The 27,887-nt window shown below is 41.0% G+C and overlaps 1 protein-coding gene and 1 long non-coding RNA gene across 3 annotated transcripts in view; one reads left to right on the top strand and one right to left on the bottom strand.

The window, feature by feature from the left end:
* The window catches only part of trrap (transformation/transcription domain-associated protein), an 83,896-nt gene that overhangs the window by 14,302 nt on the left and 41,707 nt on the right, over positions 1 to 27,887 (bottom strand). For both annotated transcript variants that reach the window (XM_026179009.2, XM_026179011.2), the window contains 23 exons: positions 27,032 to 27,245; positions 26,213 to 26,341; positions 25,240 to 25,389; positions 23,936 to 24,135; positions 23,382 to 23,503; positions 22,024 to 22,237; positions 21,709 to 21,888; positions 21,288 to 21,434; positions 20,874 to 20,993; positions 19,181 to 19,468; positions 18,442 to 18,579; positions 18,233 to 18,345; positions 17,627 to 17,762; positions 15,271 to 15,462; positions 12,636 to 12,831; positions 11,812 to 11,930; positions 11,536 to 11,682; positions 10,762 to 10,862; positions 8,093 to 8,294; positions 6,721 to 6,882; positions 1,665 to 1,755; positions 1,196 to 1,401; positions 293 to 554 (listed from right to left, as the gene is read on the bottom strand). In XM_026179009.2, the coding sequence (XP_026034794.1) occupies positions 293 to 554; positions 1,196 to 1,401; positions 1,665 to 1,755; positions 6,721 to 6,882; positions 8,093 to 8,294; positions 10,762 to 10,862; positions 11,536 to 11,682; positions 11,812 to 11,930; positions 12,636 to 12,831; positions 15,271 to 15,462; positions 17,627 to 17,762; positions 18,233 to 18,345; positions 18,442 to 18,579; positions 19,181 to 19,468; positions 20,874 to 20,993; positions 21,288 to 21,434; positions 21,709 to 21,888; positions 22,024 to 22,237; positions 23,382 to 23,503; positions 23,936 to 24,135; positions 25,240 to 25,389; positions 26,213 to 26,341; positions 27,032 to 27,245 (3,829 nt within the window). The remainder of the gene's footprint in view (positions 1 to 292; positions 555 to 1,195; positions 1,402 to 1,664; positions 1,756 to 6,720; positions 6,883 to 8,092; positions 8,295 to 10,761; positions 10,863 to 11,535; positions 11,683 to 11,811; positions 11,931 to 12,635; positions 12,832 to 15,270; positions 15,463 to 17,626; positions 17,763 to 18,232; positions 18,346 to 18,441; positions 18,580 to 19,180; positions 19,469 to 20,873; positions 20,994 to 21,287; positions 21,435 to 21,708; positions 21,889 to 22,023; positions 22,238 to 23,381; positions 23,504 to 23,935; positions 24,136 to 25,239; positions 25,390 to 26,212; positions 26,342 to 27,031; positions 27,246 to 27,887) is intronic.
* On the top strand, positions 655 to 4,734 carry LOC145430443 (uncharacterized). Its single transcript, XR_013911016.1, has 3 exons — positions 655 to 794; positions 4,207 to 4,330; positions 4,595 to 4,734. It is a non-coding gene; the product is annotated as an uncharacterized LOC145430443 (long non-coding RNA).

Below are 27,887 nucleotides of genomic sequence, written 5' to 3'. Positions count from 1 at the left end.
TTTGCTGAAGGGCGGCTGGTGTCTGGTGAGGGGCTTCAGTGAGGAGAGCTAGGAGGTGTTGTTGGTTTCACTACGTGGCCACTTGTCACACCTTGTCATACTCTCACAAAACAGCCCCCCCCCACACACACACACACATTTTACATCTTTTCATATTCACTCAATGGCTCTGACGAAGCTTGAAAACTGAAACTGAATGTAAACATGGAGAAACAACCTCAAACAAAAACTTCTTCAGTGTTTTGCCTTTTTGTATAGCTCTATTTGACAGTATTTATAAAAGCCAACCAACCTGTTGTGAACTGTCCCTTCATCTTTTGGAAAACAGGATCCTGGGCTGTGGCTTGGGCCCGGCGGGCCAGTGACTCAGAGGCAGCGCTGGAGAACATGTTGGAAACATTGGAAACGTTCTCCAAGCCGACTCCAAAGGTGCTAACGAGCTTCTTGACAAAGTTGAGTGTGTGGGGTGTGATCTTGGCATCAGACACTGCACCACTCTTTTCAAAGGCCACTGAGTAACATTTTGCCAGGCCCTGCTGAAGCTGCCTTAAAACCTGTAGAGAGAAGAAGGAAGAAAAGAGAATAAAGAAATGCTGTAATGATATGGGAATTATTAGAGACATCCTGTCCTTCTTACAGACTTAGACATAAGTCATTTCCTTAGGAAAAAAAAGATGCAGCAATGTGACCAAATTGAGGGAAAGAAGGAAGGCAATGACTATGTTTCCCCTGCTTGCCCAGTGGAATGATGCATAGAGCCTGCAGCTGCTGCCCAGTGCCCCTGATCATCACAGGTAATCACACAGATGCACACTCATAGCATCAAACTTCCAACCCTAAATCCCTCGCCCCATCCTACACGCTCACAGCACCCATCCATCACTTGTCTTCTCCCCTCTTACTGCATCACCGTCTGCCAGACTTCCCCTACAGAACAGAATAGCTGCTGTGTGTGGAAGCTGCTTAGCAAGGCTAAAACTATTTAAAAGTGCATCAAGTTCAGTTTGGACAGACGCACCTCATTATGTGATGCATACATGCTTAGCTTTAGAGTTTCACATGACCCTTATATACAGAAGATGTTCAAACTGTCATACATGAAAATTCTCAATGGCAGCTGTAATATTTTCTCGCCTTCTGATCTTCTGCTGCAGCAAAATCTGTTCTGCACCTTTTATTACTATTTTTCCCTCACCTCTTCATGCCAGTTCTCTCTGAACCACACCATCTGGTCTACGATGCCCTCCAGGGAGGAAAGCAGTGTGGGGTGTAGCTCCCGCTGCATGTGCATTATACGGCTGCAGCGCCACATCGGGGCAGTGGCCCTGATTGGCCCTGGGTCTGAGGCCCCTGAGTGAGGCTGGGCCCCAATTGAACTGGGCTGCTGCTGTCCAGATGAATCTGGGAGAAAAGAGTGGAAAAGAGGAGAAAGCAACGGAGAAATGATGGATTAGAAGAATGCAGAAAATCAAAAAAAGTGGGGAAAACACAAGATGAGGCCAATTCAACACTGTCCTGATAAATTATTAATAGATAAGGACTTGTTAAAAAACAAAAAAACAACAACAACAACAACAAACCAGACAAACAAACAAACAAAACCCACCTTTTATTGTTCAAAGTGTGCTAAATCAGGCAACACACTACAGGCACTGTTTACTTACCGCTTTTGTAGCGTTCCCTCTGCTCGATCTTGAGAGTCAGGTAAAGGGTGCGGATGGGGAAGTAGACAGCCTGGGGGTACACTCGTCCCACCTAGCAGATAAAAGAGGGTCACAGATTACATTTCAAAGACTCCCCCTAAGGACTGCAAAGGAGAGAGAGGGGTGTGGATAGAGGTAAAGAGGGAAGCGATAGAAAGAGAGACAGTGAGAGAGGGACAGAGAGATACTGTATGCCTATATGTGTCAGGGTGAGAGAGTGAAAGAGAGAGATCATACAGATACTGCCAAAGACCTGTACTCTTACAGAGGGGGTGTTTGAAGCTTTGAGTCAGTGGAGTTAGGGGAGTTAAAAACATGTCATGGCTGAGCTACAAAACTCAATGTGACTGATGATGAAACTGCCTTCAAGACTTCCAAGAAAAGTCACTGACACCACTAGAAGAGTTAATGGTCAAAGTTGGGACATAAGAGGCTATGAGTTTTAAACGCACAGCAAATTTACCTTTAAGTTACTGGGGTGCAAATCCTTTGATAAGTAATACACCAGGTGAATTTAATGGTCGTCTTTTATGTATCTGTACTAAGCCACTAAGTCATCCATTCTACCATCAAAGTATTGTGTTTTTAAAAAACAAACAATCAGTGAACTCAAACTATTGATATGTGGAATAAATTCTTCTTGATGTTATAGTTTTCTTATATTCTTCCATTTATAATGAAACTACATGATTGGCTGTTTAAAGTAGCTTTACATTATTCATAATTCAAAATAACCCATTATAATCTTCTACTGGGCCTTGGGGCAGTCCTGCAGTTCATCTTCTGTCCCAAACAAGCTGTTTTAGTCCCCTTGCCCCTCCCCCTTTAAGACAACTTTATTTTAAGTGGCTGCCCCCTGTAAACAGAAGCTTTTAACAGCAGGTCAGTGGGACTATCGTTTGGTCATCTAACATAACTGAGATGACCATATTCTAGGTGCTGGCATCATAATTTGACACTGCCCATCTTTAATATGAACATCCACCATGTTATCAGGATACATTGGAGAGAGAATACGCATGACAGATGACAAATTATTGGGGGGGGGGGGGACAAGTCAGTGTTTGTGAAAGCTTACGATGTACCAATGTGACTGAGCTTCAGTTAGCTTTTAAAGTTGGTCACACTGATTTTCTTAAGAAGACATTTCCCTCATTTGGTGTTTTAATAATAGTGGTAGGGAATACTGTCTAAGAAGTTTAAAAAAACAAACAAACAAAAGAAAAAAAAACACACCAAAGGTGTTAAATAGGGTGTAAGAAAGCATTCAGTGACCCCTCATACCCTATGGATGGGTGACCGTACTCCCACCAGCATAGGAATATTTCATCTTAGGATAAAGGCGATCACTCAGAACAGCTCTGTATTGATTTACTTTGACAACAAGACCCAAACCATGCCAGCAAAACACAATAACAAAGCCACCAGGTGCCCTTACTGCAGGGGTAAAGAGTTCAGCCTTTCCTTCAGCCTGTAGTTTGCAAATACAGTTCGCATTAACTTGTGACAGAAGATTCAGGTGAGTCTTCAACTAAAGAATCTTATTTTGTCACAGTTGCCCTTTCTCAGGGAGGAGGTAACACATACATTGTCCACTCACTTGCAGTTAATGCACTGAACCTTTAACTGTACACAGGAATCATCTGACATCGCACAGACGTTTTACTAACAAGCTGGCAGGTTGGACACTTGCGCGGTCACATGCACCTCAGCTGGGTGATGTCTGGAAAAGTTCAGGACTGCGGTGTGAATGTGCAAACAGCATCTGAAAGCTCAGATGGTGATATGAAAAGTGTTTGTTTCGATTCACACTGTTTAAACCCTAAAAGTCTTGAACATGCAGTAAAACCTCTGACCAAACATCCATCCACACATTTTCCCGTGGCTACAGTCTGAATTCAAGTCACATTTCACCAAATAACACCAGAATGAATGACAACCCGTGCAAATTGCAATGTAAAGGAATCTCTCTTTTGATGAGCACCGTAAACTTGACACTGATATATGACACATACTCCCTGTCACAGCACAAAGTGAGCGCTTCAAGGCAGAACATGAGTTGTGACAAACCTCACTAAATTTTTTTTACAGTATTAAAAACTGTATGCCAAAGTAAAACAAGCCTAGCCACAGTTTTGCTGAACATTTCAAATACAGCCAAATTGGAGAATTGTTTTAAAAGTGCAGTGTAGCTGCCTGCAGGGCAGAAAAGAATCGATCCAAAAATCCAACAAAACTAAGCTCAATGTGGCTAACGGTGGGCCGAGGATCAGTGGTTACAGAGAGAGGGCTACAGTAGTGAGACAGAAGACGACTAGAAGACTGAGGATAAATGGATTTTGGAACCACTACGCTTTCTTTAGCTTGACCCACATTCCTGTGACATCTAGCTGTCTTTAGAAAGATTCTCAGATTGTACAAATCATGATTACATAAAACTGAGTTCAAGTTGAAAACGGATTAGCCTGTGGCTATGTAACACACACTTGTACATCTTCCTTAGGTTACCAAAAGAACCGTTCCAGATCTCAGCTGGTCTGAAAATCTTCAAGAGACGTGGCTCCCAAAAGGAATATAACTCTACACTGGCCCGAAGGTGGGGAAGAGAGAGAGACAGGAATAACAAGGTAGTGAAAGGCTGTGGCCGCTTTGGGTGGAAGCCTAGACATCTCAGACGTCTCATAAAGTCATAAAGGCAAACAAATGATTATTTAATTAGGAAAAACTCTCCACTTCCTCAACTTAATGTGACCCTTGCTCTTAAACAAACACATACATGGGAACTACATACACTATACATATCTAGCAACATTAGTATTCCCACTAATATTTACTAATTTTATATGTTGTACAAAGAGTAAATATCCTGTTTTCACATTTTTCTTTTTCAGTGTCCCTAAAACAGAGAAAATGACTTGAAATGAAAAGTACAATATGGAGCTGACAAGTGAGATGTCAAGAGCAAGTGGAAGAGGGAGTGCTAAGTGTCAGCTAACAGCTGTATTAAAGATGAAAGAGGAAGGAAGGCAAAGGGGAAGAGGAGGAACCAGAGATCACCGCACTAATGGGAAGATAAGAAATGTCATAATTTGGCACGGCTGAGGTGAACTAAGGGGAAGAGGGAGCACGGCAGACACGGTGCAGGCAACGAGGGAGGGAGCATGTGTGGGAAGGGGTGCTGAGATTCTCTGCTAACTTCTGATTCATCTTCCCACCTGCCCCCAGGCGCTCTTCTCCTCACCTTCATCAATATTTCAACATACGTTTTTTTAAACATCCCGCCGCCACAGAGAAACTCTAAATAATTCAGTCAGGCGAGAGGGATAAAGAATGCCATGCATTAAAATGTGGTTTGTTCTTTACACAAAAGAGGCAGAGAAGAAACGGGTGTCAACCTTTTACACTTCAGTCATAATAGCATGAAAAGGCGGACCAAAAGGAAGAAGTGAGTCTCTATGGAAGGAGAATTTGTATAGTCACAGACTGACATCCATTTTATATACGTACAGAAGCGATTCGGGTTAACTGAGACATTAAAGCTAAGCTTTTTATCAGTCATGTGTCATGGTCTAATATATTTTAAAAAGATTTCCAAAAACCAAAACAGGAAAATGAGGGTTTAAATAATTGGGATTTCCATCAGTTGTTCTAGAACTGAAGAAGCCTCTTGGATGAGAATCATCTTTAAAAATAAAAAAACAAAGAACCTCCACAGACACTAAAGCAAATGAAAATAATGGAGCAAGTTTCTACAGTTGGGCCTATATTTAACTGTATAATATGTATCACAATTGATACATGGGTTTCTGAGAACTCTATTTCATCAACATGATCAATACTTGCCATAATTTCAAAATGTTATGGACAAAACCGTTTTTTGTTTGTCTAAAATTAACATTGTTGTTAACAAGAAGTTGCCAAAAACACCCAATGTATCACATGCGATAAAAATTTTGAATAAATATATAATAAAAAATATATTATACACAACATGATATAGCAAAAACATTTTTGTGGATTTTGTCATAAGGGTTAATAAACATCTCAGTTCCCCCAAAATCTGAATTTTCTGGCTATTTTTTGATGGGTTGGGTCTTACAGGGTTAACGGCTGACTTTCATAAATGCTATTTCTTAATGGGCTTAACAACCAGCCATCAGTGACATGTTTCCTTTTAATCTGCATACTAAAAAAGTAAGAAAGACTGCTAAAGTAAAGCAATCTTCATTTCTTCACACTCACATGGCGATTATGATGCTACTACACACGTGCCCAAAGGCTAGAGGGGGCCTGTCAATGTAGGCCAATTTAAATTCTAATAAAATGCTTGGATTTGGGTTTATATACATTTTGTATTATATTTTCCTTCTAACCTCTAAGTATGTTTTTTTTATTCAGCTATCCAATGTGTGACACTTTTTAACTTTATCAAAGTCACTTTAAAACCTCGCCTTTTCACTCTCGTCTTTTTATCCTCCTTCACAGTTTCCCTCACATCCTCCATACAACATTCCAGCTCTGTTGAGAGGATGGCTGTTTGTTATAGCAGACTACTCTTTGAAGATCACCCTCTTCAAATTGTGCAGAAATAATACTCCATTAAGCAAAGCAAATTAGTCCTTGGTTTAATTACTAGCTCTGTTCCTGCAGTGCGGATGCATTCAATATTAACTTCATAATCATTTCTTGAACAAATAATTTAAAAACCAATTCACCAGGGACTAGTGGAAGCCAATAAATTGTTGTAAAAGGGGACACTAAAAGAATCTGGATGCTTAATTTGGTAAATAGAAAGCAAGAGAGAGACTACTTTGGCGTGAATGCAGTTAATTTATCTTGATTAGAAAGACGTGCATAAGGACTGACGCTTACACACTAAGCCAGATGTGCTGCCCCAAATGCATACAGAGAGCCAAGCAATACTAAGATTGATGGTGCAGCAAACATCCAGACCCACTGAGAGCTGACCACAAAGATTTTTGACTGAAGCACAAATAGAGTTTTGCAAAAGCCTCACCTGACTTATTAGGTTAAGCAAAGGCTTTCCTTCTGATCCAACCAGGCAGGTCAGAAGCTGTGGTATCCATGCCAACCACTGGATGGGTGGGACTCCAATACAGTACTTGTCAACAGCATCGGCCAGAGTGTTCTTGTCGTCAAAGCTGAGGAGCCACAAGACCTACGGGTGGAAAAAAAAAAGGTGTTAGAAGGTGGGATGAAAGTCAAAGATAGTTGGGGAGAAAGGACAGAGGCAGAGAGAGAAGAAATAACAAATGTGAAAAAGGTCACATAAAGGTCAATAATAACAGTCACAATTATTTACCTACTGCAAAACACCAAATCGCAAGGTGCAACATTGCTACCACTAACCAGGCGATTGCTGTGCAGAGCAATATACAAGTGCATCTTGGCAATCCTCAGTATGATCAAAGCTGAGCCATGTGGTGGTGATCTCTCCTCCCCTGGTAAGCTTGTGTGTGTGCATTATGATGAAGACATTATCCCCCCACCCCCCTTCCTGTTTCTGAGTACACAGATTGTGCATAATTACTGATAATGACTGGTCATCTCGCTTCATCCATCAGGAGTAAGGGCTGCCAACCCACTTTGGCAGTACAATACTTATGGGTGGGGTCATCAGAAAAAAACAAAACAAAACAAAACCCCCCATTTAATATGAAGGTGAAGCTGGCATTAAATTATTTAAACAGAAATCAATAGTAACAGCCGATCTACACACACACCAAGGTGGCTCTGTGCTGTGGCAACTTTTCGAGAGGCTACACTGAATGAGTTAGTGTCCATTTAAGAAGGTAGGATGGTTGTTAGCAAGAGGTTCCATCTCTTTACCTCCTAGGCACTGCCTGCAGAGTTGCTGTATGGGGGAAATCGGTCAGACTGTTAGAGAAAGGTCAATTCATGTAGAGGGTCATGAGATTGGAGTGTCAGGGGATGCCATTAGTCTGTTGACCCCAAGTGCCAGAGGATGGCCTTCACTCCACCATCGATCTACTGTGGGAACCCATCCCTGCTGCCTACCCTGCTGCTAGAGTGTAATCGATCAAATTACTACTCTACTTTTAACCATGGCTAAGCCTGAGAGGTGGAAAAAAGAATGGCTTTCTTCTCATTGGCAGCAATAATGTATGGGGTAGATGAGGTCAGGAAACTAGAGAATGAAAAGTGACTCCCTGTTGTAAAAAAACAAAACATGGCTTTAGGCAGGAAGGTTGCTGGTTTCATTATCAAGCAAACAAAACATTGACAACTGAAATCAAGAGATAAACAAGCAACCACAGAAATGTTGCCATTATCAGCATTTTGCAAGGAGTTTTACCAACCAAGATGATCATACAAATCCCTCCCCAGCATCCCACTTCTCTTATCACCTTTGCGAGGTACTTGCGGGACTTGCTCTCATTTTGGTGACGGCAAGCATGGAGGTAACAGGTGATGGCAGAGACTCCCAAGTGGAGCTGACGATCTTTAACGAAAATGTTCTCTAGGTAGTCGCCCCACATGGCCCAGGCTTTCACCAGAACGTCATGCATCTGTACTGCTGCTGAAAAAGCCTTATTTGCCTCCTCTGACCTAGAACAAGAAAGAAGGGAAAGGAAAAGTGTTAGAGGGTGAAGGGTATATTACCGTTAATGAGTGTCAAGGGCAAGTGAGAAAAGGGAGGTAGCTGGGGGAAAGGAAATAAAATTGAGTGAAAGGTGAATCAGAAGGGAAAAAAGAAAAGGAAATAGGTAGAGATGCTGAAGAGAGCAGCATGTAAGGGGAGAAACGGTGGGAGGCGATCGAACAAGAGAAAAGGAAAAAGGAGTGTGCGAGAAATGTTGATCACATCTTGAAATATTAACTAAACATCAATAAACCACAGATTTTCAGCAGCTGTAATCTTCAGCGTTTTTCTCCTCACGGTACTGTAGAATAAAAATTCATCCCAGTATGAATTAACAGTTTTGTTTTACTATGTGGCTGCAGTATCCACAAGCACACAATCGTAATATTCATCCACACTCCGCTTTCATATAAACCAGACACTGAACCAAGGTTTTACGCTCCCACATCACTGCTACATTTAAGTTCTTTTTGCTGTCACTGAAGTTGTGAAGCTAACAATTAGTTTGATTTATTTAATTTGGTATTATTTGGTGTTTACTCTGAATTCAAAATCATTAAGCATTCAAATTTGGTTTATATTGAATTGAATTTCCCGGTGGCTCCTTAAGCAAAATAGGGCGCTAAGAGAGGTTTAAATGCAGACGCCAGCCAAATGGACAGAACCATCTGCTGTATTCACATGAGAAAGAATTGGTCTCTTCATTTAAAAAAAAAAAAAAAGATAGTTTGGTGGAGTTGTTTGTCATTTGACTTGGTCAGTTTATTGGATATGGTTTTGTTAATTGTTATTTTTCAGTATAGTTCTGTTAAGGTGACCTCTTTTGCTTATGGGGCCACTTATTTCTTAAAATAGCTTATTTTCTTGATGACGGACTCTTGATATCATCTTTGGGGCTTTTTTTGTGTGGGTATAATAAAATCCACATTTTATCTGTGTCTGCACTTATATTAACTATTTGGTCTCATGGTATTATGTAATATATCTTAAACCTAACTGTACAGATATAACTTCATATCTATCCATCCATCACTCCATCTTAATAAATTCTTGACAACTTCTATTGTGGTATTGCGGTCTAGCAATCACACACTTAAGATTCAATACACAAACTATTAAATAGCAGGCTATGAAACAGACAAGTAGACTCTGGCAACCGACCCGAGTTTTGACTGCAACATTTATGCTGACAGGGAAATATATTCTGAATCATCAGCTATTTTCACCATGCCAAGAAGCTTCTAACCGTTGGCACGCAGTCTGAATAATTTTTACACACCTTTCAGTCTCTGATTAATAAATAAGATGCAAGCGGCACCCCGAGACGCACTACCCTGCAGTCAAAACAAGGAGACAGGCCTGTCAATGAAAAAGTCTTACTGAGCTGAAGTTGGTGAATGGACCTCCATTTCAGGAGTGCTTCCAAAACAGCTCTGCCACTTACTTGCAGTGAAATGTCTCCCAAGCCAATCAATTAAAATGTGTTATTATAAAAGGCATTTGGCATGTGATTAAAAAAACGGGAGCTTGATTGCTATGGGAGTCAGAGCCGAAGACCCTCCAGTAATACTTAATGGGGTTTCCTCAGTCGCTTTGTGAGTGTTAAAGTACATTAACGCTTTCTGCTAGCCGGCTCAACAGGAGCACAGTCACCCAACAGACTGTCAAATATTTGACACCCGTTTAATTGACTGATCCCAAAATCCTTAGCACATGTGGTTGCACATGCACACGCACACACATAAGAATCTCTGAACCCCTCACCCCCACTCAGCTGTTAATTCTCCCCTGGTGCAGGGGAAACTTAATGATTGCAATAAACCCTGCTGAGGTGGAGGCAAGTTTTGCTGATCCCAGAGATTCCTGTAAATTGCCTAGAGTTAATTATTGAGCTGCATATACATTTAATAAGCCTTCCTCAATTTGTCTTTCACCCCTCAGGACGCCATGTCATGACAAAATGACAGGCAAAAAAAAAAAAAAGAAAGAAAGAAAGAAAAAAAAAAGCTGGTGCTGAAGAGGAAGGAATGTTAAGGAGTCTGGCTGTGGGTGTGCAAGGCCCAGCTATACATGGAGAGAGCAGTTGTACACTCCACAGGCAAACCCTGCAGCGAGAAACAAATTACTGACACCTGATGGCAAAGATCTCATCTAAGCCATGTCACATGGGTTACCTGCTAACAGAGCTTTAGAGGTGGATTACTCTGAGGCAAGAATTGCCAAGTAAACATAACTGCTATGTACTGGCAGGATGAAACACCCACACAGTGTCAAGGGACCACTGACACAGTTTCAAGGCAATGTGATGATGAATAAAGGGAAGGCAGCGCCAGAAATATAAACTTGGATGTTGACAAAAAAAAAAAAAAGCAAAAAAAAAAAAAAAGCAAATGCATGAAAGGCCATCAAAGACTAAACATCTGGTTAACGTACTTGTTGATTTGAGCCAAGAACATCCCCTTTAGAGCGTAGAACTCGGCCGTCATCTCCTTGGTGAAGTACTTCAGGTTGGTTGACTCTATCACTTCTAAACCCTGACAGACAGACGCCAGAACAACAAAAGTTTAACTTAAAACAAAACTGCAGCAGGTAAATTTTCATCTACGTTAGGCAGAAGATTTCTCAAGAAGTGCCGCAACGTTGTGTTTTAGACAGAGCCATAATCACAGGTGAAGAACAAACAAACTGCTCACTGTTCATTAAGAAGTAAGAGTAGAGGTGTTAAGGGAACTAAACTTCCATTACGGTGAGCCTCTGATTAGGTGTCCCCTATGTACTGCTGTGACAAACGATGTGTAGCAGGAGAAATAGACAGAGAGAACCACAGATGAGATAGAAGGGAGAGAGGGAGAGAAGAGTGTCTACTGGCACTTTTAATGACTTGTGGTGTGTTGAACTACTTCTATTAATCAGAGCACTCCATGGGCTTAAGAGCAAGCTCCTGAGTTACACACTCTCTTATAAGTCTCACTGCTATAACTTGTCACCTAGAGCCACCCCAAACACTTATTGCTCTTTCTATAGCTCCCACTCAAAGTACCTCTAACTATGCCTCGAGCTACTGCTGGCAGATATCAGCCCAAATACTTAAATTACTAACGCGTCAAATGCTTCCATGAAAGGTGAAAATGATATATGCAGAAGGTAGCAGTCGCTTCAATTTGATATAGAAGCAGAAAGCAGAACACATGGAGCTTTGTATCTCACCTGCATGCACTCATTCTTGCCCATGACACCTGCCAACTGCAGATAACACTTGACCTGCTGCCTGATCTTCTGGAAACAGTCAACAATGGGCACTGTGGGGATGGTATGGATACGACTCAGAATGTCCAGAGCCACATTCACCAAACCCTGGGGGAAAAAAGTGCGATAGGTTACAATTATTTTTCTTTAAAAGATGGATGCTAAACGTGACATTGATCTTTACAGATTGCATTTATTCATTTTAATAGAAGTCAGTTTGTCGGCTTGAACCAGTACCTGTTTGCGAGCTATCTTGCCGTACTGAATGATAGCAGAAGCTGAGGCATGAACTCCCAACATGGCGTTGTTGTTGTTGGGATCGTGTTGTGTGTTTGTCTCATATGCTGTCACAATGGCTGTGGACAGACAAAAAGACAAAGAAGCATTTTTTTCCCCTGCACAATTGATAAAGTTGATAAAGAAACCTAAAAGAGGGGCGCTTAGGGCAGTCTGAAGGGTGGGGAACTTCAAGCACTCTAAAGGCTCTGCTGTCATAACGCAGGGGAGGGCACTGGGGACACTAAACGTATTGAACAGTAAATGAACCATGGCGATGAATTTCATCAAGAAAATTCCATTTCACTTTAAGTTTGAAGGCTGTCATGTATAAATGAAGTGGATTTTATTGGCATGGTGCTGCAGAACCACCGCTATCATTATTTCAGTGCCTCTCAGTAAGAGTTGAAGCTCAAGTTGCTTGAGACATCACATTTTGCAGTGGCTGCCTTTCTGAATGGTTTCAAAGTCACTGCGGGAGAGAGCTGAGCACTGAGCAAGGTAAACATGTGTGTCTGAGTGTGTGTGTGTTGTGTCCTGCAGTGAAAGAGAGAGTGCTTTAGTGGGCTGACATTTGGCAAGGTACTGAGACCCTGAGGGGGTTCTGCACGTCATGGCCTTTTAAAGAAGAGCCCTTCATGGAAGTAGTGGACACCAAAGCAGCAATGTGAAAGTTTGTCTGCATGAGTGTGGCATCCTGTAACACGTGTACAATGGCTAAATTTATGTTTCAGTATATCATGGTCTTGCATTTAGATGCAGTTGTGTTAGAGCACGTGTCATACCTTGGTAGTGATGTTGGCGCCACATGAATATGCTGCTCCAGTGCGACAGGTCGTCCGAAACAATAGGCAGTCGGTTCCTCCATGTTTTCACCACAGTCTTCATGTCGTGGAGGCTGGTGTTGCGGCCGAGGTTAGCCGTCTGAAGCCCTGCATTAATTTGGGCCGCTTCTTGCAGCTCAATGATCTGCTGTGCAGCCTGGAGAGAAATGATAACTAAACCTTTTTTGTATTTACGATTCAATATTCATGATAAACTTAAACATGCCTGCCTGATTCTTTGACTATTCCTGCTGAAAGTTTTATAACTAAGAAGCTTTCAATAAGAATTTCTTTTACTATCTTATGATAAAATAAATGCTGACTGCATGAGAAGGTAAAGTTAAAAGTAGTTGAAAAGCAATTCTTATTTATTTAGCAAGGACAATGACATCAGGGTAAGTAACCCTCGCCATATTCTGATACCATAGGGAGGTAGGGTTACCGCAGAGGGTTCAAATAGAATGAGAAGAGGTTTGAGTGAGGGAGGACTGATGGAGCTGTACATTACCACTTTAAATTGAACATGTAGAATTTTATTTGAGCATTTGAAGTAGCAGAAATATATCAAATGGTTGTCTTGCTTACAATAACTTTTTCTTTGATGTCGAGTCAAAATTTTGTGTTGCCAGGTCTGCTCCTACAGTCAGCGTTAGAGATTTGGTCCAGAACGTACACCAGCTGATCTTAATCTTGTTAATATTTTGTCTACACACCTAAACAAATGTAAACATCCATCCAGACTTCCTTGCTTAGTTTGCTCTGCGAGATATACACATTGTCCATCTGTCATAAATAACCATCTTGTCAAGAGAATGTTTCGGGGGAGTTTTTCTCGTCTTTTCCTATTTTTTTAAATTTCACTTATTAGCTGTTATAAATGTGATGCTGATGGATCATTAAGTCGGTAATATCAACCCACCGATAAATTGACATTTAGAATTTCGTTAACAGAAAGACACGAGTAGAAGCCATAGCTCGAACAAGAAGGGTGATGGCAAGAAAGATGGCGTGACTGCTGTGTTAACGGAAAGGAGACGCTAATGTAAAAGCATGGAGATTAAAAAGGATGATTTAAAATGCAGCAGGATGAAGGACTGTTAGTCTATTGAGAGATAAGGTAAAAAAAACAAACAAAACAACATCACTTAATCTAACCACATCCAAGTCATTTTCTTGAAACTCATAGTCAAGTACGAGGTCTACAGGTTTGGGGAAAAAAAAAACAGCAATGCCTGCTCAAAACAGTGACACTCTTTATGTAGCAAATATCATCACATTATGAACTTTTACACTATTTATTTGTACATAATGCTTTCAGGCCAATATGCCTCAATTGTTATTGGTCAAAGAAACCTTGTGATACTGCAGATTGTTAAAATGTCACAGGAACAAGAACAAAACACATTGAGTACAATGCAGCAGTAGGTTTTTTTCATGGCAACAAAATTATTTTGCAGGCAAAATCATTATGCCTTCCTACATTATTCAATAGCTAATCTGCTTGGATGTGGCCAGAAAAAAAAAGGGGAAAAAAAAAAAAAAAAAAAAAAGACACGGAGATGGGGAAAATGTGAAAATGATAAGCGAGGGCTTCTATCTCATTCTGTGAAAAGAGGCCTCATTGATTGGCCCAAAGCAGCATTGTGAACATATAATCAATCATTCTATTATAACTACTCATCAATCAATATTAATGCCAGCCCTCGTAATCAATAGTGTGGATGATAATCCATTGATCGTCAGCCACTGCTGAGAGCTGGGATTTGATGATAACTTGATTCAAATAGTAGTTGAACCTCACTGTATTTGCAGAGTCTGGGCTTCTTGGTCTGTAAGGCTCATGGAGTCGTGAATTTGAGATATAGAGTTTGGAATCGAGATTTACAACAGGCCGCTTGGCTGGGCAGAGGAATAAATAGCTTGTTTTCCCTCGGCTAGGCTAAATAATTGGACTCCACATATCCGAGCACATGCACGAGCATGAACACAAATGCACACACACACTAACGAGGAACATAGTTGCACAATTCAAATACCCATTTTGAAAAGATAAATGTAGTAAATCAGAGCAAGCTGAAGACTTAACCCCCCATTCCGGAATGAAATCTCCCAAAACAAAATAAATTAGGCCGTACAATATTTTTCACAATTATCTGTTAATATCAGCTGATGGCCCATTTCTAACCTTCATTCAGACTATCCCATTCATCATGTAAATGTAATTCTGCTGCAGGTATTTAATCAAATAGTATCTGATGGCAGGGAAGTAATTACAGCCGTTCTAAACTAACTCTTTATTCTTCACTCTTTCTCCCCGTGTTCCTCCATTCTGTTCACTCTCCACCTTTTTCAATTTTCAGTCCCTCAGTCTGCCGCCTTTTTTTCCACTCTCCTTTTTCATCTTTGCCTTGTCTATTGTAATCTCTTGTGGTGGAATCAGAGAGGCTTAAAGGGTTTTTGATTTTTTTTTTTTAATCATCTGTCTCAATTTTACAAGAATGGAGTGAGAAGGTGGGGAGGGGGCTTATCAGCATTTCTCAACAGCACAATGTCTTAGGGTCTAAATCCAAACTCTTTATGTGTTGGGTATACTGACCTGAAGCAATGGCGTGTGCACATGGGAAACAATGTGAGGCAATCTCCTCCACTCACGAATGGCCAGGCTGGAGGCCATCTCCACCAGCCGTTCTATGAAGTTGAGCTGCTGCTCCTCTGGGTTGCAGATTGCCAGGTAGCCACGGTGCATGTTCACCTTCCAAGCCATCTCCTTAGGGCAGCTTAGCTCCACCTGGAAATTCATACAGTAAGAAAATGAAATATTTAAACAAAAATTAATGGTAGCAACTTAGTAGAACAATCACAATTTTGATTCAAATTAGCATACTTTTGCTCAATAACAGTTAAAAGATGAGATCAGTCTCGTACAGCAATGGACTTTTACTATCATATACCTGCCACGATAATTTACAAGAACAGTGCGGTTGTTGAAAATCTATACGTTTCCTTTGTTCATCAGCATAAATGTGTGTTTTGAATCCATCTTATCGTCATTCTATAATCTACTATCTCTGGAAAATGACAATGAGAAACATCTTTCTCTTGCATTTTTTTATGTTGAAAATAAATCTACTTTTCTTTCCAAAAAAATAAATAAAAAAAAATAGAGGGAGAAACACAGGATAAAAAAAATCTTGTGAAAAGTGAGTATCAATTTCATTTTAATGTCATTTTCTTACAACGGGTAAAACACAGGCTATGTGAATAACAAGTGCACAACGTTATGCTTCAAATATACATATGCAATATAAATAGCTTGAAAGAATTAAGAATTTCACACATGAACTTTTGACAATTTTGTGCGTTAGGTTGGGAGGTTTAGCAAACATCTACATTCTCACATGTACTGCTTTTAGGTAAATCCCAGAGGAGTTTCATATTGAATTGCCTGTTTGTTTTCCTGTGTGTATTTGTCGCCATAATGTCAAGTAGAACAGCGCACACTCTTCACAGTGCTGTAGCAGTTTTAATTACATGAAAACATCTGAGGGGAAAGGGCCTGTGACATTTTCCTTGTGCAATTTAGTACTTAGACAAATATACAACAATATTGGTTGCGATTTATTTTGTGAATGGGTTCGGCGGAACTTTTGTACTAATGACTAATAAATTTGACACGCCTGACACAGAGGCGAAGAAGCAGAAAGGGCCTTGCTATTGATTAATAAGCTCACCGCATTAGCATCAAACAAATAACACCCGCAGGGAGGCTCCTACGTCACACCTGTGGTCTGCTGTTGTGCGTTTATAAGTGAGCAAGAGACACAGAATGACAGAAGGCCAAAAGGATAAAGAGTGAAAAGAGCAAGAGAGTGAGGAGGTATAGGTGTGTGCATTTGCGAAAGCTCTTCCGATGCTGGAGAAAATTACAGTGATCGGTCAAAGCGCACTTATCGGGGGTGACGCTTGATGAATATCCTGGAGACAGGGCCGCCCTTATCAAGAGCCAGCTTTAATTGAAAGCAGGGACATTTGGACTTCGCCTCTGAGCTGGTGAGGAGTGGGCATGCAGGAAACTGAAAGCCTTGCTCCTCTCCTCCACCATAAAACAAATCACCCTGCAGCAGATGCTGGGGTAATTATTCACACACACACAGCTGTCGTAAATATTAGCTGTTGCAGCCAGAGCTATGGAGCGAGGGATGAAGAGATGGGGGTGAAAGTAAAAGTAGGGTGGGCAGTAATTGTAGAAAGAACACCAAGTAAAGAAGAGAGGTTGGGGAGGCATGAGACAAAAGAAAGAGGAATGAGTAAACAGAGGAGGCAAAAGAATGAAACAAGAAGGAGGGGATATAGTGAAGCTGGTGTTGGCATCCAGACAATTTAATTAGATGTCACCTTCGGACAGAGCTGCTCAATGGATTGGTTCCAAGTCTCCTTGAAAGAGCAAAGTAGGAGTATTTGTTATATGTCAAGTACTATCACACACCCGCCACCCATCTATACTTTGTTTTAGGAAAACATGAGGCCAATAAATTCATGGACTAAACAGCTTAACTGCATTTCCACAGCTTTATGGCCGCCACTCTTATTCTTCCAGGGTGTGTGAGGTTACAGAGAGGTCAGACAGCACCAATATCAAGTTTCTCTACCTCACACTAACATGAGGCCTGGGTTTAATATCCAGGACTGCACTAGTAACAGGAGTAAAAGAAAAAAAGAAAAAAAAGAAAAGTTTAGTGGAGTCTGTCTGGTTCATTGGGTTCATGCCTACAGGCTCCACTGTGTCTGTGACTTTGTTAGTGACAACTTGCAGTTACTGTTTCTATTTCCTGTGAAACTGTTATTGGTACCTTTTGAGGACAGTGAGAGAAGAAATCTACGTGAATGTGTGTAGAAAGAATTACACACACATATATATAAATACTTATATATTGGAACTGTGCACCCCTCACCTGCACCAGAGCCTCCTTCATAGCAGCCCAGTTGGAAACCCTCCAAGCACACTCGAGCACCAGATAAGGGTTTGAATGGCCTTTAGACTGGCCGTATTCAGTCAGCGGTTCCCACTGGTTCAGTTCCTTAGAACAGCTAAAGACAAAGGAGATGAGAAGTTTAGCAAAGATTACATTTTCTATACTTGACGATAACATTTCTTCAGGTTTTTTTATTTGCTCAATCTACATTGCTATGCCATTTTTAAGGCCATGTTTTTAGCATCAACAGGCTGCTTTGCAACTCACATCCTCGACAGCTCCGCTTTTTCTTCCTGTCTCTCACTTAATCAACATGTCTGCTTTGTTTTCTACAAGTCTTTTTAAAAGTCACAATGTATCATTTAAAACCCTAAACATACTTTCCAAGCGTTACACATTTCTGTGTCCTTTTCATTTTAGGAATGATCTTCATTGTAAAATGCAGCAAACACCAAGTAAATTCACAGCACATTTTTTAAAAAGCACACATAAAAACACAAGAGACAGCTGGATTTGCAGGGAAGCATGAGGGTCATTTCTTGTCATGACTCTATCTTGTATGGACTTAAGAAACATAAATCTTACCGTATCCAGTGGTCCTCCCACAGCTGGTACTCTGGGAATACTGCCGGGGAAACATTGCTCCTCTCGTGCTCTTTTCTAGCCTTCTCCATTGCCTTCTCGTAGCTTTCCTGAGCCTGAATATATATGTTTTGGGTTAACAAAATAGACATTACAGCATAACAGCACCACAAATTACTACCTCAATGAGTCTACTTTAAGCTTCCTCTCACCTGTTCAAAGAAGCCATGCTGCTCATAGGCAATGGCTGTTGCCGTCTCAGGAAACTTGCACCTCTTTTGCCACAGGCCTGCCCACATGTCCTCCTCTTGGAGTAGAGAGTAAAGCTCTGCCAGAGAGTCCAAAATCTCCTATACGGAAGAAGAACACAATGTGGATAGAAGCAGAACAAATTGGATCATCTGCAGTGATCAAACTGTAAATTTAATGAGAGCAGATTTGCTAATGAGTCTAGTTCAGACAGGATAAGAGGGAGATTTTCCAGCTTCAAAGACGAGGCTGCAGTGACGTGACAAATATATGTTTAAACCCTCCACTGTGGAAAAGAACCACTAATGAAAGGAACAGCAGCAATAAGCATGAAAGAGCCAAGTTCATTTTATTTTGTTTAACGCCTGACTCATATCAGTCCACCGACTATGAGAGAGATATCTGCATATCTGTGACCCTACATAATTATAGACCATAATGCAAAAAAGATGCTTGGGTTAGAAATATACTTTATAGCACAATTTATCCAGCAGAGCAGATATCTTGAGCACATGTAGTAGAGCCTGCAAAGCTGAGAAAATGGCAATGACTTCAGGGTTGCGTTGATCGTGTTTCGCAATATCGGAGTTTATTTACTCAATAGAATTCCTGATTTTATTGGACTTTTCTTTGTCTTACAGAGTCCTGATTGTTTAAAAAGCCTTAAAAAGTCAACACACAATCTAAATGAAAACCCATTACCTGCTGAGGTGGCGTGATGCTCTCCTGTTCATAGAACTCTGTGCTCTGCTTGGGTTTACTGTGCAAACTAAGACCTTTTTCAAAGGCCTGCTGCTCCAGCATGAGAGTGGAACGTAGCCAGAGGTTGTGAGTCTTGCCCAAGTACTTCAGGACACAGGGACGGATGGGGATAGGAGGTACACACTGGGACATGGCTTCCACAAAGCAGTTTAGGGCACTCGGCTGGCAGTCCCTCTGGGCCTGGTGGCTGCCACTACAAAGGAAAGGACTCATCTCTCCGGACAAAGCCTGGAGAGGAGAAAAGGCGAGATCATCAACTACCCAGTATTACTTTAGCAGCAGTGCTCTGATACAACATATTGACGAAAGCATTGAATTGCATGTACGGGATGCAACATGATACCATTTTCCAGTAAGAGAGTGCTGTTCAGAAACAGGAAAAAAGAGGTAGAGGATAACACATAAGAGGAATGGCAAGGGACAAATGACACAACTGTATGCTGCTTTTCTGTATCACACCACATCATGATCAACAAGTTAGTCAAGACCAATCAGTGAACCATGTTGCACTTTTACATACATTATCTACGGTATTTTCTGCAATACTGCAAAAACATGGTTACTGCATTAGTAATTAAACCACTTTGTCCAGCTCTTTTTATAAGCTGTCCTTTTTTAAAGTAATGCAACTTTGAAGGAGGTATATATTTATTCAATACAATGTGAAAATCAGTGAAAATGCATGATATGCTAGCTTGAGTTGCATGCTACCACTCTTTGCAATCAGAGACTCACACATTTGGACAGAATAGACCTTGAGTATGATCATGGGGTTAGTGCTCTGAAAATCATGACTGACACACTCTGATGTATTGGTAATGAATGCAATTTTCGCTGCCCGATGACAGCATGGAGTAATTTATGCCTTAATGGTCACTTTAATTAGACTGGTGGTGAACGCCAACGTGTCATCAAAATCCTTCCGATGGAAAATATACTTTTCTGTCATTCCCTTGTAAGAGTCAACCCAGGGATAGAAAGCCTCAATTGCAGTAATCTTTCCATTTTTACCATAAGTTGGCATAATCGCTACATAAAATGCAGAGACAGGCATCAAAATAAATAACTTAAGTATTTGTGGCTTGAGGTCTGGCATAGGAATAAATTATTCAGAATCTGACCAGTGACTGCATCTCGTTTAAAAGTTGAATCACTTTTAATTATTTTGAGACAGAAATAAGACTCTGCCTGTTTGCACAAGTTATTGAAACAGTACAGAAAGGCATGTGTTTGTATATGATGACCACAAAAAGAAAATGTACACGTTAACTAGAAATAACATCTGTTGGTTTTAAGTCTCTACCTGCTAATCGAGCTGCAGTTTACATCTACTGACATTTAATAATAATGTGAACCCTTTAAAGGAATTTCATAGCGGACACAACAAGCCTAAGGGAGCATTTAAATAATATTTCTTTATGTCTTTGGATGTACATATTGCTATTGCTGAAGCTAAAAAGAAATCATCATGTAAATCACAATGCAGCATGCATGTCTTTCTCTTGACTATTCACAGGATATTGGATGGTTTGGTCATGCACGTCACACACTGTTTTTGTCCATTCTTGCTCTGGGAGCCAAAAAAAAAAAAAAAAAAAAAAGAAGAAGAAAGATGCTAATAAATTATACTTACATGCTGCTGTCTGTCAGACAGGATCTTCCAGAGGCGAGGGAAAAGCTGGACCCAGGTCCTTTCAGCCAGCGGTGTGGAGATGTGACAGAGCTGAACCAAGGCGTTTAAAAGTGCCCCCGTCTAACACAGAAAAGAGACAAATGAAAGCTTCTGGCTGCTGATTCTGCAAGGCACTGACTCTTAATTCATGCTTTTAGGGCTCAAGAATATTGCTGACATTTTCATCCTTCTTGAGGGTTAATGAATAATGCCACTGGAACATGAAAATGTTTTGAAACTATAATTAATTTAATACATAAAACATTGTTTTTGAACTGCAAGTAGTCAACCTTGGATGATCTCTGTAATTTTGCCTACACTCTATCAAAGTTCAATTCATTTCATCAGCCGGTCAAAACTGAAGGCGTGCCTTACCTTGACTTCCCGTAATGAATCAAGAAACTTGTCATGGCGGTTGGTGAGCATGTGCAGTTGGTTGCCTGTGTCTCTCTCTGCTTGCTCCTTAGTCTTTGGAATGGCTGTCTGGTCACCTGGTGCTAATTCTATGTCAATTTCTACATCCTACCAGGGGGTAAATGAGGAGAGGAAAAACATGTATTGTTGTTCAAGCTTTGACATTTAGTCTTCGTGTTGGGCTGTTTTTGAAAGACCATTTTATCAACAGCTTCTTGATAATGGACGAATGACGACAACAGAGACAATTTTTAAGACGAGCAAAGAGGCACAGCATTACTCTTTTCTTAGACCCACAGTATGTAAAAACTCCTAATGGGATAATGTGGCAATTTATGTGAGACACGTTGCGAGGCGTTGTGCGCCTGTCTGTGTATCTCACCTCCTCCTTGGTCTCGGTGTTTTCCCTTTCGCGAGGCTCCTGCTTGACGTGCGTTGCCATGGCAAAGGCGGCGCGGTCGTGGCTGTCAGCCAGATTGATGACGTTTGTGATAGATGGCAGCATGGATCCCTGGCAGCTGGTGCCAATGATGGTGTTTCTTTCGCAAACTGCCAGTAACAACTATCAAACACACAAACAGGTGCAAAATACATAAAAGAAGATTGGTGACGGTTGGTGGCAGATAACCAGCACGTAGATGCCCGCAGGATAAAAACCTTACGAAGCCTGCAGAAAGACCCGAGACCCACTGCTTACCTCTATGCACTGTTTGATCCAGAAATGGCTGCCCATGGCCTCCCAGTTCTGAGAGCAGCAGATGTACAGTAGCCTCTCATAGACGCGCCGCTTCATAGAGGCATCAAACACCTCAAAAAACTTGGCTCTGATCATTGGCTGACTGCAGCGAAGCCCTGAAAGGAAGGCTGGTTCCAACTTTGATGTGATGTCGCTTCCTGAAAGGCTCTCATCCCTAAAGGGGCAAAAGTTTTGTGAGAAAGAATCTGAGATGCCCGTTACCAAAAATGTTCTTAAAAAATGGGATGTGTGGGCGTGGGGCGATTAGGGCCCGAGTTAGAAAATGTCACCATTAACTTGTAATACAGAGAACTGCACACACAGATAAAACTTGGTGCCCCGTGCACCTGAGAGCTGTTGGCAAAACATGTATATGCCACTGAAACAATGCAGGAATTTGCAACTTGGAAAATACTCTTGTTTTTACAACTTTTTGAACTATTTCTTACATTTGGTGTGGTTAAAACTGAATATTGGGCAAAAGTCTGCATCTTTGACAATAAGACTGATGTAACATTACCTACCTAACTATTGAAACAACAAATGCAATCGTTTCCACGTCATTCTACAGCACTGAATGTGCTCCGAAGCGATGATTCATAAAACAGAAGCAGTGAGAGAGTAGGTGGGATGAAAAGAATAACACGGTGCCACAGCTGCATGTTGCTCGTATTTACACCGTCCTCCTAATCACACTTTGCGCTGGCACAGCTGCTTTATCCTTCCATTATCATTACTTGCTGTCCATCATGGCTTTACTGCTCATTTTAAATCTTTTGGCATCAGGATGCGGATACACTGGGCTGATTAAATGTGTATGTGTAGAAGATGGAAAGGTGAGGAGGGCCACAGTTTGATGAATAGCCGGCAGAGGTGGTCTCTCGCCTTTGACCACCACCTGCTGGGTGTCCTGTCATCAGCTAGCTGAATACTGATAGTACTGTAACCCTATTATCAATCTTCATCAGTCAATCTTTTCGTGGCCATCTTAAATTTTCCAGCTTTTAATTGTTTTTTTGTTGTTTTTTTACAGCTACAATGATTCTAAATTAGTTCATCCAGTTCCTGAGTTTAACAATCTTATTATAATTATTACCATCGTTAATAATTAACTTTTCGTCATAAAAAAGGAAAGGTACACTTCTGGTACTTCAAGCTCTCTTCATCTTTATTTTCCTTTTTCCCCCTGACCCAACCTTCTGTGTCTTTTCCCCGCCTCGACCGCCCCCGACCTTCACTTCTCACGTTAAGATGGATGCAAGGGCGGTGTGGCGTCAGTGGCGTGGCCATTTAGCCATGTGATGAATGACAGTAATTACCTGTAGACGTAATTAACGAGGTCCAGGAACTGGGCGTTTAACTCAAGTTCATCAGGGAAACGCTTCTCTATGTAGGTCATCATCTTCACCAGCAAGATGGATTTCTCACGCAGGTTTGGCATCTGAAAGGGAAAGAAGAATCGGGTAGAAAGTAGGATAAAGGAAAAAAAAATATTATGAACAATAGACAAATAGAAAGGTGTGAGAAAAGAAAAATAATCTATTCTCTATTCAGTTGTTTTTCGCAGCTGCACCTGTCTAGCTCAGCTGTGTACCGCTTGCTCTTCTTCAGCTTAAAAGAATATGAAGACCAGAGAGTCCTCTGTAGGTATTATGCTAATGCTAACCTTACTAGATTTAGAAAATGTGCTTCGCTTGTTGTTTGTCCAAAGGTTTCACACCTTTCACAACTTTGCTGATTCAGTTCTTAATTTACACCTGTTTTCATGAGAGGAATTATGCCAGGATCTCTTGAATACCACATTTGTTTTTGTTTTTTTCCTCACTTAATACTGTTTTACTGTCTCACACCTGAACAGTCCCCTCCTCCTTACCTGGTTGGCAGCCATTGGAGAATTGTTTTTCACCCACTCTTCCACGATCTTGACAACAGCACGGAGGATTTTGGGGTCGGGAGACTTCTCAATTAGGGAAGTGAGGATGACCTGGATAAAGTTCTTCCTCATTTCCATGCTCATGACGGACAATCGTGTCTTCACCAGGTCAAGACTGAGCATTATCAGCTCGCTGGTCACTATCAGAGCAAACACATGGAATTATTCAAAGGAAGGGCTGAGACAAACTACAGAACAGATGCATTTATCTGTGCATTTATCCATCTTCCTTCTATTGCAAATTTTCTGGCCTTCAATAAATTGAAATGACTTATCTATTTTTAAATGGTGGCAGCAGTCAGAACTTCACATTTTCAATACAATCAGGATGGAACTACTACAGTTAAGCTTATTAGATTACTGAAACGTGAATAATCTTTAGAGGAAAAAGCCTAATGGTCAGAAGGCCTTTGGTCTTAGTGACTAACTGTTCATGGTGGACAGTTAATGTCTGTGTTTCCCGATACAGTCATTAGGGACCCATTTAAAGCACTGATAGTATCTTACAGTCATTACCTCCTGTCTGAAGAGTAGCAACAGGAATTATGCACTGCCAGACTTTCTGAAGTTCAGAAAAGAAAATGAACAGGAAACCTAAACAAGTGTTTTTCCCTTTCACCCCCCTCACGGATTACTATAAAGGGCAAGTTGTCAAGAGGTTTTGTGTCAAACTGTGACTACCCTTTCAGACCCCACAGCAAAAGAGCACAAGGTGACCATCTGTTGATACAAAAAGAGCAGAAGACAATACAGACTGGGAACCAGAGCTGAGAAACATTTCCCGAGAAAGCATACTATCTGCACAAAGGATCTCTCCTGACCACAAGAGCTATTGAGAACACAGCTGGGGCTATTGATATACAAGTTTTGATACTGTCTTTCTACGGAAAGAGGCACTGGTGAGACACCTGGGATATATGAGCTTTAACAATCTGAGAAAGGCTGTGATGCGAGTGTACATTCATGTCTGTGTTGTGTCCACCTCACACACAGTCAGCTCCTTGTTGGACGTGGGCTGGGGGAAAGTACGAGCAAAAACTTCCCCAATAATGTCAGCCAGGTGTAACTGCAGCCAAGTAGAATAAGTTCAGCTGAAATAGTAGTGGTTATCTGGTGCCAAGTTTGGAGAATAATGGTGACTAATACGTTGTGAACTCAAAATACTGCACATCTTTCCTATGTGATTACTTTTTAAATTACATTTGCCACTGGCTTCCTCACATCTTTCCACTGTATTTATGTACCTGTGCTGGTTTCAGTCACCCCTGGGTTAGCCTGCTGGGGGCTCAGGTGTTCCCGCACCATCTTCTGTAGTGAGCGCATGAACACTGAGATGAGGCGGTCAATGTAGCTGGCATTGTAACTGCAGGCTGACTTCAGGATCATCAGTGTCCCTGTAAGACAAATGAAGGCAGAGGGATAAGAAGTATGGGAAATGGAACAGTTTGACAAGAAGCTTCACTTCTCTGGGGAGAGGTAACAGACACAGACACCTGCAGTCAGCTTGTGTTCATTCACGCAGCTTGATATATATATTTCCCCCCCCTCAAGAGTGTAACAGAGGCAGAAATAAGAATGAGTAATGTTCTTCTTTGTTGCTGTTCCCCAGAGAGGAGACAAATGTTAAAATGTCACCCCCTGGCCAGACGGATGCATCACATCGCTGCGACTTTACTGCAACAGCAGGATACAGAATGCTTTTTTTTATTTTATTGACCACCACTGTAATTTTAGGAAACTGCATAAAGCAGCATTACCTTTGGACTGCTCTCAAATAGCCATTTATCACCTTGAATGGCCTATATTTTGAAACCTACTACATATTTCATCTAAAAGAAAAAAAAAATTAAAGTCTCTTTGAAATAAGCTTCAATGAAAGCTTTTTCTATAAATACTCTGACATCTGGGTGGATAACAGTAATGTTTGTACAGGAAGAGGGGCGGAAAGCAGCAATCCTTCCCAAGACAATCTTTCCCAAATCGCTGGACTGTGGCCCCCATTTAAATAGACCAGATGTTAGCCCGAGCAGCAGAGCCCATCGGCTTGCATTTTAACGGCCCACTCAATGGCTTAACTGGTAAAAGTAACCGAGGGGCCGCTTGGTGCTGTAGTAAGAGTAGGAGATTGACTTTTTTTCACTTCTAAGTATATACCAACACAAGAGTAACCGAGGGCAAGAAAGGAGGAAAAAAAATAAATGTGAGAGTTGGTCTTACCAAAGAGCTGCGTGGGGTTAGTGTTGGTTGTTGCTTTTTCATAGTTGGTAAGCCCCTCGTAGATGACCTTGCCCACAGCAGCATATAGACACTCAAGTTCCTCATACTTAGATGCAACATTTGATGTGCCTAGAAAAACACAGCAATGTTTGTTTCAAACAAAGAACAGCTGAAAATCGAAATCACTGCCGTGCAAAGTGACGCAGTTATATTGCTGCAAGGAATCAGCATCATAATGTATTGATCACACTATGTTTCAAGCCCCTTTAGGCCTTTGTCGAAAGTGCTTTAAAACAATTCATACAATGACCTAAAACAGATGATGCTCTATTCATTTTGTATGGAAAGATGCGGGACAGTTATTCTCCCATAAGCATCTCTCCATATTTCAAAATGACACACAATCAATCACATTAAATTGCACATATATGTTAAAAACACAACCAATTACAACACTACAACAAAACATTAATTTAAACAATTACTTACAGAAATGGCACGTCTTATGAATAAAAATACAGGACTTGCAGCTTTTATAAGTCATAATTTTTTTTGTAATTATGCAAACAATTTTTGTTGGCTGTATCATAATTAGGTTTGTAAAATCCCCAAATCCCATGCCAATGAGTCTCAACACTTAATCCTTTTGGGGAAGCAAGTTTGTAAATTATATCGCCAGTATAATTCACTTCTATTTATAATTTTATCACAGTGTGGCATGACGATTTCTCAGAAAGGAATCAGATATATAGTGTTTTTTCCTGTGTGCAGCTGGTCTGGCTTCCAGTGAGAATTTAGAAATAAATCATTGCAGCTTACTAGGCTCAGTTGGGAAGATACTCATGAGACGAGAAAGAAGGGAGTGGACAGCACGTAGCACTTTGGTATTGCCGCAGGTCATGCACGCAGCGATGCCCCGCTGGAGCGGCTTGAAGTGAGCCAGGACGGCTGGGGGCTGCAGCACTGTCAACAGGAAGCAGAGAATCTCCAGTCCTGTGCAGATGTTGGAGATGTTCGCTTGGGCTGGCTGCTCCTGAGAGGTCAAAAAGGAGTAGACATTATAAGTGGAAGGTCATTTTTTTTGGTATTGCTCTTAAAACAGATAGAAATCCATTTAGACTTTTCAATAAAAGCCTCATATCTAAAAAAAAAAAAAAATTATTGATATGTATCTTTTTAGCCAAGCGCCCAATGCTAAAACAAAGCAATATAGATAATAGTGCAATTTCATCTGCAGACAGATGAAACAACCGAGTTTTTTTTTTTATTCCACTCAACTCAGAAATCAATACTGCTCACAAACACACACAAAAACAAGGCATTGTGATGGCTGTTAAACCAAAGATCAATGGGCAGCATCGGTTCCTAATTTTGTCTAAATTGCAAACAAGGTTTACAATGGCAGGGCCAAGAGGGTAATCTGGGACAGATCCATGGCACTGATCTTGCCTAATGAACAAGGTGACTCTGGTGATAAGGCTCCTGCTAGATATTAGGGTAGTATTGATTTGACAGTGCATTAACAGAAAAGGAACTTGTCGCTGCAGGAACCATGCAGATGCAGGCATGCCTGTGAGACTGTATATGTTTTGTGTGTCTCTCAAGTTACACTCCAAATACAACCTCCTCATGCCACTCCCCCCAGACTCTTAATCACTGCTGCGCCGAGACAATG

This window comes from Astatotilapia calliptera, chromosome 8 (genome assembly GCF_964374335.1).
Source record: "Astatotilapia calliptera chromosome 8, fAstCal68.1, whole genome shotgun sequence".
Lineage (NCBI taxonomy): Eukaryota > Metazoa > Chordata > Actinopteri > Cichliformes > Cichlidae > Astatotilapia > Astatotilapia calliptera.
The sequence above is the reverse complement of the archived record's forward strand: the minus strand, read 5'-3'. Positions and strand labels throughout refer to the sequence as shown.